At 39.6% G+C, this 12,927-nt stretch overlaps 2 protein-coding genes across 3 annotated transcripts; one reads left to right on the top strand and one right to left on the bottom strand.

Annotated features, from left to right (window-relative positions):
• The first annotated feature begins 497 nt into the window (after positions 1-497).
• On the top strand, positions 498-3,522 carry LOC136265065 (NACHT, LRR and PYD domains-containing protein 3-like). 2 transcript variants are annotated; one of them, XM_066059841.1, is made up of 4 exons: positions 498-655; positions 703-963; positions 1,048-1,092; positions 1,141-3,522. In XM_066059841.1, exons 1-4 carry the CDS (start codon positions 571-573, stop codon positions 3,420-3,422), a joined length of 2,673 nt encoding a protein of 890 aa, XP_065915913.1. In that variant the 5' UTR covers positions 498-570; the 3' UTR covers positions 3,423-3,522. The 2 variants fall into 2 exon arrangements, with proteins under 2 accessions (XP_065915913.1, XP_065915914.1); XM_066059842.1 differs by lacking the exons at positions 498-655; positions 703-963 and having other exon boundaries at positions 1,055-1,092; positions 1,163-3,522.
• Positions 3,523-6,402: 2,880 nt separating this feature from the next.
• On the bottom strand, positions 6,403-12,927 carry LOC136264426 (apoptotic chromatin condensation inducer in the nucleus-like). The gene is made up of 12 exons (XM_066059156.1): positions 12,757-12,927; positions 12,035-12,598; positions 11,941-11,989; positions 11,758-11,858; positions 11,580-11,703; positions 10,887-11,045; positions 9,855-10,051; positions 9,693-9,800; positions 9,075-9,180; positions 8,207-8,367; positions 6,716-6,803; positions 6,403-6,663 (listed from the first exon to the last, which is right to left on the bottom strand). Exons 1-12 carry the CDS (start codon positions 12,883-12,885, stop codon positions 6,515-6,517), a joined length of 1,935 nt encoding a protein of 644 aa, XP_065915228.1. The 5' UTR covers positions 12,886-12,927; the 3' UTR covers positions 6,403-6,514.

The raw sequence follows: 12,927 nt of genomic DNA, 5'->3' as shown, positions 1-12,927 counted from the left end.
AGCAAAGGGGGCGGAGGTCAATATGACAATGTTGAAAAACTAAAAAATTACATTGGTAGCTATGACCCATAATCCATGTTGTGAGCCACACACCCTGCTTTGCAGCCCGTAGACATTTAAGTCCCTCCCCCACCTAATAAAAATCCCTAGTATAATACCGGTACTTTATGCACCTATCAATGTCACGCCCCACCTACCCCAGGTCGGGCAGCGGGTGGGGATTTGTAGGGGATTCGTCACCCAAACTCGTCCCCAGGGTAGGGGCATTTGCGACACAAATAGCCATACTTGGCCATATTGTTAGTGATTCCCCGGGATAAATAATACGAATTAGTAGGGGATTTGTAACTCGAAGTTGTCCCCAAGGGTGGGGAATTTATCATCTAACATTTGCGAATCCCCACCTCTGCCCGACCTGGGGCAGGTGGGGCTTGATTTTGATAGGTGCATTATCACTACGTCAACCACACAGACCACAAAAATTTGTCAATTTATCGTATAATGGCCCCCCCGCTGAGTATCGGAACTACTGCAAACTCCTCTGCATTGCTATAATACAGGAGATCGTGTATGGGTACACGTGACAAAGATATGGATCGAAGACGAGGTGATCATGAAGCAGTAGCACTAAACTACTTTAGAACTCCTGAGAAGGGTGAGTATACTAACATCCGGATCTTATAGTAGACGGATATACTACAGCAACCACTACTCCACTACTGAAGGATCTCTATCAACACATTACTCCAAATTATGCTGCAGACTGGAAAGTGATAGGAACACTACTGGATCTACCCAGTGGAGAATTGAAGAGTATAGAGGCTGGTTATCCTACTAACGTCAAATGGTGCTGTAACCAAATGTTGGAGAAGTGGCTTGAAGCGGACCCCTCTGCTAGTTGGGAGAAGTTGTTTAAAGTTATTGAGTCACCTGCAGTGTCCAGTGATCAAGCTCCTGATAAAGGTGACTAGCTATATTGTGTGTGTACAACATGTGTAGGTAAACAATTGTATTAACTAGCTATTGTGTTGTCTTCACTAACTATAGTGACCTCCAAACCTGACATGGACAAGTCAACGGTCACTGATCAAGGTAGAGTGGACACATTATTGTGTGCTCCATTTTATGTGTTGTTGATAGGAGTCTCCATATTGTCTGACAGGGTGAAACAATTTAATATGCAAATGCACTTAGCTATTGATGAAGATTCTTGGCCACCAGATCAACCAAAAGACTTTATACCAGTTTTTGTAATTCATCATCAAGGCCAACACACCCTTCAACAGGAAACTGCACTGCAACTGGCTGGATCCATCCAAACAGGTAGATTTCATTCCAAGCTTTTCCAAGAAGATTTACATCAGTCACTAAGAGAAGTACTTGATAACAGTAAGACAACTAAACAACTAGTTGATATCTTAGCTCCACTGCAAGAGAATGACAATGCACAATTTATTTTAGTTGAGGGCTTGCCTGGTATTGGCAAATCTTTGTTGTTACAAGAAGTGGCTTACAATTGGGCAAAAGGAAAGGTATTACAAAAGTTTAAATTAGTTCTTCTTATCCAGCTACGTAGTCCAGCTGTTCAGCAGGTGTCACTTGTTGCTGATCTTTTCCAGTTAGTTTGTGAAGGAGACATAGATGCCACAGAAAATGCAACTGCATGTTGCAATTACCTCTTCAAGAATAAAGGAAAAGATGCTGTGTTTCTTTTTGATGGCTTTGATGAATTCCCAGAACACTTACAGAAAGATAGTTTAATCACCAGCATACTAAAACGTCAGGTGTTACCTCATTGTGGCTTGGTAGTGACATCTCGCCCACATGCATCAGCAAGACTCCGACAACAAGCTACCATCAGGGTTGACATCTTGGGCTTTGCTGAGGAAGAACGAAAGCTTTACATTGAACAGTCCCTGAAGGAACAGCCACATGCAGTCAAAGAGCTCACCGAATATCTTGAAGGTAATCTGACTATCAATGGTCTGTGTTTCATCCCCTTTAATATGGTAATCTTGATTTATCTGTACAAACAGGGAATTCCCCTTCCCAGCAATTCTACACAGCTCTACAACTACTTTATCTGTCTTACCATCTGTCGACATCTTGCCAAGTCTGGTCATGCTCTTGATAATACCATCACTAATCTAGCCAAACTTCCCAAGCCCTGCAATACCATAATTCAGCAATTGTCAAAATTATCACTTGATGGCCTAAATAACCACAAGCTAATCTTTACCTTGGAGGAGATGAGAGTAACTTGTCCAGGAATTGAAACTACCAAAGGAGCGTTGAATGGTTTTGGACTGCTGCAGGCTGTTCAGCACTTTGGGCTTGCTGGGAAAACAATGACATTTAATTTTGTCCATTTTTCTATCCAGGAGTTTTTGGCTGCTTATCATATCACTCAGCTCCCACCATATGAAGAGCAGCGAGTGCTGGAAGCAAAATTCTGGAATGATCCTCATTTTAATATGTTTGCAATGTACATCTCTCTTACTAAAGGACAGAGATCTGCTTTTAAAAAATTTATTCGACAAAAGCAACTTTCTCCATTGCATGCAATTAAACAATTCTTCTCTCGTGATATAGTAATTTCTAATGATATTCTAAATGACAATTTAAAATCTCTTCAGCTTTTCCGCTGTTTTTATGAGGCCAATGACGAGGTCTTTTACACTTCTATACAAAAAGGAGACACTTTCAATCATAAAGAAATCAATCTTAGCCTCACTAGCCTAACTATTTATGATATTGAGTGTGTTACACTCTTCCTTACCAGCTCACCCCACAAGGAGTGGATGATGCTTAGTTTATTTAACTGCCATATCCAAGATCATGGTTTTCGTGTCCTTCATCATGGTCTGATGAGAAGTGACATCACTATTAGAGAGCTAAACTTGTCGTATAATGACCTCACCAGATTATCATCCTCCTTCATCAGTGACTTCATCGTCCACTGTAGAGTAGAAGTGTTGGAAATTAGTGGTAACCACACCATTGTAGAGGACCCTGCTCTTTATGGCATGCTGTCCCATCCTTCGTCTAGGCTACTGAGACTGGACATGAGGCTTTCCAGCTTATCATCATCTTCAGCTGTTATCCTCTTCACTGCGCTGGCAAAAGGGAATAAACTGCAGTACCTCCACATCACTTACAATCCCATCGCTGATGAGGCTTGTGATGTCATTGCTACTTCACTACAGAACAACACATCTCTAGTCAAGCTGTTAATGTTAAACATCAGTGCAGAAGCTGCTCAATGCCTAGTACAAGCCCTCCAGTGCAACAACACATTACAAGAACTAGGACTACCCCTATACACAGAAAATGTTAAGAAGAGTATTACATTACTACAAGAAGAAGTTATCAAGAACAGAGAAATTAGAGGATGCCAAACTAAACTGGTCATTTACTGTTAGTGGCTGCGTTTCACTTTGTAGTATATTTTATATTTTTATACTGTACTAGACAAAGTGTCACTGATTTTGATTTAAAAATTTGGTTCAATTTCAATGTCAATTGCAGACAGCTAGATATTCATTCAGTCATCTCGTGACTTTGGTGTCATACAATGCAGGGGCTAGCAGGGCACAGGGATATATGTGACCCAGTCACATATGGGGTTTCCAAGGGACCTCTTTGAAAGTCTACTATAAAGTGTACACCAGAAACCAAATTACACATGATTTAGTTTGGCAGCACCATGTGAGTAGCAATATACATTGGGAAAACAATCACAGTTCCTATAGTTTCATGAGTTCATGAATTGTACATGGCACGTGTACAATTTCCAGCAGATTTCCAGCGTATTTTCAGCATAAGGTGCATATTTCCAGCAGATTTACTGCACCTTTGATTTCATGTGAACTTCTCCTACACCTATAATTCCTTTGATGTAGGCCATTCCTAGTAGACCTGCAGCTGAATGCCACAATTATACTTAAATTGCAGCACACACACCAATAATGCTCTCTGTTCAAAGGAGCCATAAGGCTTCCCATGGCTATGTGCATAAGTTAAGCATGCAAGTGCTCTTCTACTGAAGCCAAGCAGTCAGCAAACTATATACCCCTGTTTAGCACTGTGAATATCAAGCACGACCAGCACCTTTTGTTTTATATCATTATAGTGTAAAAATAATTTTTAAAAGTTTAGGGGAATTGCATGGAGATTGCTGAGGAAATACTGCATCTTTAAACTGCTCAAGAACTACAATGGAACATGTCAAATGCTTTAAAGCCTAACACTTGAAAATGTCACACTGATCTCTATTTGGACTCAAATCACTCAATGGATAATATTATGGATATGGTAGACACTGAAGGAAAACAGTTTTCAACTTTCCATAACTAAAATCATGTAGATAAATACAAAGCAGTTAAATCTCACAAAAACTTATACAGTAGATGTCTAAAAAGGGATTGATCCTGAGGGTATATTATGGTGTGTAACTCAGTGTGACACAATAATATGCTCTCAATGCCTCAACTTGTTCTCTCAATCTCTTAAAGCTGATAGGATATCTAGCGGAATACTTTGCCCATGTACGCAGTCTGACGCAGACCATATTTTGTCCTAAATATTGCAATAAAAATAGACTTTGATTATATTTACTTTCTGGAATACCACTACAGGTGAATGGCTGTACTGTACCATACACAGCATTATCTTCAATACTGCTAATCATTTGACAGTAATTATGCATCAGTAGTAGGAGTTAATTAGAATTACAGTATTATACTGTTTTTCTTTTGTTCAAAATTAATTAAAGTTGGTGAATTAGCTCAGGGGGGACAGCCTGTTATTTTGTGCTTTGCTGACCTTTGAGCTGCAGTAACTCATGGTGCGAGAGTGAAGGGCAGCTCTGAGAGAATGTAATATGATGGCTGAGAGGAACAAATCATTTCCACCAGTGGTCTAGCTACCACCCTCCTCTAGGCTACTGAAACTGTCCATTACAATGACTAGTTTATCAACCTCTTCCACGCTTCACTACACTATCAAAGGGGAGAAAACTACAGCACTTCATCACTGATGAAGCTTGCAATGTCGTTGCTACTACACTGAACAACACATCTCTATAGTCTATCTGTGCATGCATGTGGCAAAACAAGCCTTGCATCACAATAGTACATTACATGCATCCATATATCACTATCCCCTGAAGATATTGAGAAGATCTGAGGATTAGATCACTACAAGAGTAAGTTATTGAGCCCTGAGAACAACACCTTGGATATCATTTTGGTAGTTGGCTACTTTGTATTAGAGTATCAAGAGCGGCTCCAGAAATTTAAGTGACAGATTTCCAAATTTTGCTGAGTTCACACTAAAATCTAGGGGTCTGCTCCCTGGGGAAATTTTGATAATTAATTATGTATTAAACAAATTCTGGTAACATTTTTTTGCCAAAAACTGACATTGTAAACGTAATAGGAATTGATAGATCTATAGGCTAATTGCTTCTGCTGGCATAGCATTTAGTTAAGAGGTGGAGTTATGTGAAGTTTGAAGCATACAACAGACACATGGATGCCATTCTGGGGGTCAAGGGGCATGCCTCTAGTTTTAAATACTCTGAAATACAATTCAGACAATTTTTGCTGTGATGGTATACTGGTAAACTAACATACAAAAATGTGACTGTTCTATTAGGGTAGTTGACTGCTCTATCAGAGTATTTCTATCTCAACCTTTGAAATAATACCCTTGACCAGTGCAAAATCAATGCCTGAGCATTTATACTTGACCAGATTCTGGAACCTGCCCCTGACTTCAATGATCAAAAGTGTCACTTTGTTCTGATTTAAAATTTGTTACTAAGGCTCCACATTGTAAGTGTTGATCAAGAGAATGAAACTTGGTGACAGTGGATCTGCCAGAGAGCAATGCTGTGTGAAATATTTAGGTGATACAATTTAAGAGCATTTTTACTGCTAACAGATACGAGTTAAAATAATTTTAATTGTGTTGGAGAAGTCAAACAACACCAAACTTTTGTCCAACTTCCTGGTAGCTGTTCACAGATGAGGTGAAGCAGTTTAATGTGGAACTTCTCTAGTCTGACACTCATGACTGGTGTTGGATTAGGATGCTGAATTATTGAGGTGGAAATACACAGAAAGTCTTATTGGTGCAACAAACAATATTATCAGATTATAGAGGTTTTATATGACTCTCTGAGGCTTCAGTTGAAACTGTTTTAACTCACACACTGGACCATTTATCAGTTTAGTACTTCTGGAAACTACATCTGGAAGTCAATAAACACGAATGAGAAAACCTGAGTGTAAACTCTTGTATGTATGCAATAGTGCATGCACATGTCTGATGCATGGCACTGATGCAGTAAAACAACTCAGCTTTGAACACTATAAAGTTACTATTACTGGTTGACCATTCAATTCAACAGGTAAATATGTGGTCATGCATTTAGACTGTGATAAATGTGATGTGCATTTTGCATAAAAATAAGTGTGTGACTTAACAATAGGTACTATGTGAGGGATAATTATTTGGAACGTCTCTCCTTTGAGTGGCTACGATGTCTGCTTCTGGATCGACTGCGATGTGTACTACCTGACCGTCGTCTTCTCCTCTGTTGTCTCTCTTCCTCTCGTTCCTTCATTCTTTTCTCTCTCTCCTCCTGAGCTAACTTCTCTGTACATAACAAAACATTACGTAGTAGTCAACATTATAACAAGATGCTCACCTTTCTCTTCTCTCTCTTTCCGACGTTGCTCACGTCGTTGTCTCCTCTCTTCTTCCTCAGCCTTGATAGCAGCCAAACGTTTCTCACCCTATACAAGTACATCATGTACTGAATACCCACAAAGTTTCACAAGACATACCATCCAGAAACACAGTGCATTCTCACATATTTGTAGTCACTACAATCAAGGATAGCTTAACCCTTAAACCCGCACAAGCCAGAAAACTGGCTCGGATACGAGTGCCTTGCACAAAGTGCTTAACTTTCAAAGCACCCATCCTATGGCTACGCAATTTACATCATTCTACTTACAATGTAACAAGAATTTAAATGATATCAAGGGTTTTTCCTTAAACTAGTGCTGAGCGATAACATCGATAGTCTGATACTTGCGATCGAAAAAATCATTATCGCGATACGATACTAACAGCTTACTATCGCGATATTGCTGTAAGATTAGTAGAAACATTGTTACCAAGTTTATTTAACTGTTTTGTAACTCTTTAGGCTTGCTTATTTGCAAAATGTTTGGTTGAAAGGCTATAACAAGCTGTGTATATTTATCGGCTGCCCACATAATTAGTCGATCACTTTGCAAAGTGTCTAGAATCCCACTAAAAATGCTGCTTGAGAAGCTGGCTTATAACTGCATGGCTTACTTTATCATGGAAAATTTTTTGCTGCAAGGCAGTAACAAAAAATGTAAAAATATTGGCTGCCCATGCAATTAATTACCTAATTGATGAGTTTACAAGAAAACCATATAGTAATCTATGATGGTGTTAATTATGTTAGTATGTTTATTTATGCATTGAATACTTGGAACTTGACTAAGGATCATTCCAGTGTAATTATTGTGATATTATCGTATTGTGAATAATACTTCAATATCTATCCTGATAGTGAATTTTCTACTATCACGCAGCACTATTCTAAACAGTGAGGCCAAAACTAGCCATGGAAATAACTTTTTGGTAGGGAAACACGTTAACCCTTTACATACCTTTATAAAATTATCCATGGTGGTTGCTCCTATCAACTTGTAACCAGTTCCGTTTGTTTCGTGAGAAATTTTTGTATCAGGCTATATATGCCTCACGTGAGTAAACTCACAATTAAAATTAAAGACATGGTAAGAGTAGTTTCGAAACACAGAGACGCGAGTCACTGTTGTTCACCACTTCATTACAAGTAAGCCGCTGTAGTTACAGTGTTCATTAACCTTCTCCAAGTAGCCCAATGAACAGGCTTTTGAACAATAGGCTATAAGAATTAATTTACCCCACCTAAGAGTTCCTTGACTTTTATTAATGAGGCTCTTTAAACCCGCAAAGAATTGAGGTATGTGCACAATATAGGACATTAAGGATACAACAGCAATGTGGTGGACCTGGGATAGTCAAATTACAAAGTGAAAGTTTCAACCATTGGATGGCATAAAACCACACACACGTGGAGCCCCACTCACTAACAAGCCACACCCACACTCACTTCTTCAGAGGTGAGGGGTAGCCAGTATATCTGAGGTGCGGCGATTGTCTTCTTGAACAACTCATCCAACCTGTTGACAGCAGACTTGTTTGTGACGTCTTCTTCACCTTCCTGTTGTTTGCTTGGTTGTTCTGCTGTTTGTGTAGTCTCTTTGGCAACAGCTAATAACAACAGGAAAACAACACTAGTATCAAGACTTTACCATTTATTATGTACTAAACAACAATTTAAAGAGTTCCATACTCACAAATTACACATTTCATAAACGTAACCAGATCAGCAAGAATCCCACATGTTCATGCAAGCCTAATCTTACAGTGCAATAAACAGATTAAGGTGACACTATAAAAAATCCATAAACCTTTTTGAGTGCTTGTTTCACATGGAAGGAAAAGGTGCTAACAGCTAAACCCTTGGTCAATGAGGAGTTTGGAAAATCTTTGCTTCGTGTTAGTGCTCCCAAGGAGATGGAAGATATGAGCACTAGCTTATGTTGTGGTAGATGAGTGGGCCACTATCATCTTTTATCACAGTTTTCACCTTCACCTTGGTTGTAGGAAGGACCTGTAATACATCACTTATCCAGCAATGGATTCACCTGTTCATGGGGAACATGATACATCTCTGTACAAAACTGCATTTGTAAGTTATAGCCATTTTATCAAGCACCCGTAATCTATTCTTTGTATTATCACAGTACAAATCAATCTTTCTGTGTTACCATTTTGTAGCACTGATTTCTAAAGCTCTTGGCTTCTATGGCTGAAACTTTGCTAGACCATTCCTTTGGCTAAAGGAAAAGTAATAAAATGGAATTTTTTAAAAAGGGCATGCAGATCCAGTCACAAATCACATATGTGGTACTGACCAGTGTTTTGTTGAGGTTTCTCTTCAACTTTAGGTGGGTGGGGCTGACTGGCCTCTGCAGTAACTCCACTAGACAGTGACAGAGCTCCATCAGTTAGTGTGACCACCTAAGGAACAAGACAACTATCAAAGGATTATCACACCTCAACCACCACATCATCAGAGGCGTCGATTATTATATTTCATGGGTACAACTAGAACGACAGTATAAAACGCATGCAGGAGGTGTGACATGACTCAATCGTGTACATACAAACATGTGACACCAGAATAGTGATAGAACTAGCAGAAGGTGCACATGATCCATAATGATGTTCTGTACCTAAGTGCAACTACGGATACTAGCTAAATAATGCCCATAACAACATGAATACAAAAGCAGACACTTCTTTGCATGTATTTATGATTTGGGCTTCTCTGAGGAATCAGTAGAAAATTCTAAATTAAAAAAATTGCATGGAAGCATTCTGGTAGCATATTTAATAGACTTCACCAATACTATCAAAACTCAAGGATGACAATTTTTCTTTCCAGCAGGAAACAACAAACCTTCACAACCACTACCATACGATAATGTAAACACTATTTCATCACAAGGAACCACAATCACAAACATCACCTTATCTTCATCAGCAAATTCAACAGAGAGAACCTTTGGATTTGTGACTGGCCACTTCACACCATCCAGCCTGTTACGTGTTGCTATGGCTACCTCCAAACTCTCATACTAAAGTACATATCACCTAGATAGCACACACAAACACACTGACTATGAACTAACCACAGCAAAACAATGACTCTTAATCTTATTGATCCAGAATCCACCATCCACTAAAGCTCCATCTTCTGTCAACAACTCCTTCAACTGACACTGGGCAAATGGTCTCACCAGGTTGGCAACATGCAATATACATGATGCTGGACTACGATTGGTTATCGGTGACCGCACTCTTATTGCTTGATTATAATCCACTATTACTAAATGATAATGGAAACCCACAATGAAATGTTCTGTAACACATTATAATGATGGGTCTGTATGAGGTGAAGTATTTTATAATGAAGGATATAAGAGTACACGATACATGCATATCTACCTTGGTGTATACAAGTCATGTCTTGGATGCTCAGGACTAATAGAAAACTTTAGCAAAGGGGAAAGTCTGGAGTAATACCACTATTGGTGTCATTGGCAAAGTAAATAGCTATGGGGAATGCACCCTCAATTAGCTATCCACTTATCTTTGGCGGATGGGTCAGTCAGCAGTGATCAATAGGTTCAAGCTGCTCTAAGTGTGCTACGGTACAAGCTTTACATGTGTATTATAATATTAGGCTAATTGAAAGTGGAATTGCAATTATTTGTGTACCCTACTATTCTACATATCATTATATTGTTTCATATTTTTGTGGATACAATCACTTCATTTCAGACCCATCACTACACTTAACCGTTGACTACTTATATGAGGGAATTTGTGGAGGGATAACTGGTCTATAACACTGAATGGTTGGAGTTAAAGTTGGAACAGGGATAACCTGACAAATTAACTGATGTTTTCCCACCAGAATTTCCCAACACACGTTACACCATAAAATGTCCCTCTGTCTTGTCACCCTCTCCCCACCCCATCCCCCACATCATGACATACAACAGCGTCTGGCAGGGGATGACATGGGAGCACACAATTCTACCTGACGTCACCGGAACACACTAGCTGCACACTAATTGTGGTCACTCTTCAATTGTCGCACATTACCTGTGTACGTGAGACACAACACATTACGCACAACACACACACACAGTACACACCTTCTTTATTAGCAGCAAGGTCACCCTCAGACACATCAGAACGTCTCTGTTGTTCTAGTAATTCTCCGTCTTGTCTCTCCCTTAGTCTCACCTCAATTCTTCGTCTCGTTTCTTCCTCAGCTAACCTCATCCTCTCCCTTTCTTTTATATCATCATGATCTGAATAGATATGGATAAATGGTATTACATACAATAAATTGTATTAAGGTGACCATCCCACCCAGTCACCCGTTAACAAGTATTCAAATAATAATGAACTAGAAGCCCATTGATTTTATATACAGGGCACTGATCAATTACTTTCTAATAGAACATACACCATTGAATGGATAGACACAGTAGTGGTATTCCAACAACATGCGGTAAACCACATCTCGTGATTGATCAATAAAGGTGACTTATTTTCTGCAACAAAATCGTTTGCAATAAGTGAAGCTATCCATTCCCTATTACAATAGTGCAAGGACGGTGTAGATATGAAAAATTTTCCTTGTAAGAAGTGAAAAATCAGTTTAGCATCAGTGCTTCTGTGATGCGTTTCCTAACAGTTAATGCTAGACCTGACATTAGACATGCTAAGTATCTTTCATTAAAACACCTGTTGCCATTCTATAATAGTTTTTTGATGGCAGCATCTTGGGAAGACGCCAATTTGTTTTGGTGGGGATTCCTCACATACATACAAATCCATACCAGTTTTAGTAGTAGTATCCACATCATCAGACTTGGTAATGGGATCATGTGATCTTGTTGTATCAGACTCAGCAAACACGTCTTCACTAGTCACCTCCTTTGTCACAGAGTCTGGGATGATCTTCTGTAATCCACAATGTGACAGTGACCATTACACAGCTGGAGTGGGGGGAGGTACCTTTAACACATCAGAACTGATACTTGTGGCTGACATTTTGGAAGATGATGACTTCCATTTCCTCTTGCGCTCTGAACTTCCAGATGGTGTACCCACCGACCCTACAATAAAATACAATTACTATAGGTTTAGTATTAGTGCTACAGAAAAACAAAAAAACACAGGTAGCTGACAATGGATTACCTTGCAAATTGATCTTCCGCTTCTTTACTGCCGGAGCATCAGACTCATTCTGTGACAACAAGGTCAACGATGACATATTATTAGGACAACCTACTCGTTCATCTGCAGTACCAGTGGGTAATTCCCCTGACTTCCTCTTCTTCTTCTTGCTCACCTGAGACCTGGACTGTTCCTCAATTTTAAAATCATCTTCATCAACTGTATGCACAACCAACTCGTCTGCTTCCATGGAGACCTCTGCAGCTGACTGAGAATTACCTTTATCCTCAACATCTTGTGGTGTGGCAACTTGTGTACTGTCTTGTAGTGCAGTTTGAGAGGGACCATCTTTATCATGTGAGGTCTCCTTATTGTCCTGGCTTGTAGTGCTCTCTTTCTCTGGCTGGTCTCCAGTAGAATTACCAGTCTCTTTTTTATCAGTAACAATGTCAGTAGAGGTATTTTCCTTACTTAATATCTCTTTCGTTTCATTTGTTGGTGCTACTTCTTTTGCAGCTGCTGGTGAATTCTGAACGTCTGAAATTGAACTGTCCATTGTTGTATTTTGGACTTGTTGAGTACTGCTCTCTTCAGCGTTACTCGCTGCTACTTCTACACTACCCTGAGCACTGCTAGCGGTCGCCTTTTCGGCTGCTGCATCCCTTTCTTTTTTAAGCGCCTACAAAATACCGACAAGGTGACACCCCTAAATAACGCTCACCAAATAAGTTTTGGATACCTTGTTCTCTACTAGTGCATATAAGTACGCCACAATAGGTACATACAAGTCGCGACGACATACGCTACGCTATATTTGCTATGGATTACAATTCTTACTTCTTCTAGTCTACGTCGGAGCTCGGATTTTTTGCCGCTGCTGCTTAGGCCTCGTCTTTTAAGCTCTATCTGCAACTGCGCCGACCGCAGTGAGTGCACATCAACCTGTACCTGGATTGCAGACGCCATGTTAACCGCGTGACAATTTACACCATCACGTGAGTCATTAAA

This window comes from Dysidea avara, chromosome 8, assembly GCF_963678975.1.
Source record: "Dysidea avara chromosome 8, odDysAvar1.4, whole genome shotgun sequence".
Classification (NCBI taxonomy): domain Eukaryota; kingdom Metazoa; phylum Porifera; class Demospongiae; order Dictyoceratida; family Dysideidae; genus Dysidea; species Dysidea avara.
Note: the sequence above shows the minus strand (reverse complement) of the source record. Positions and strands in the feature narration are given on the sequence as shown.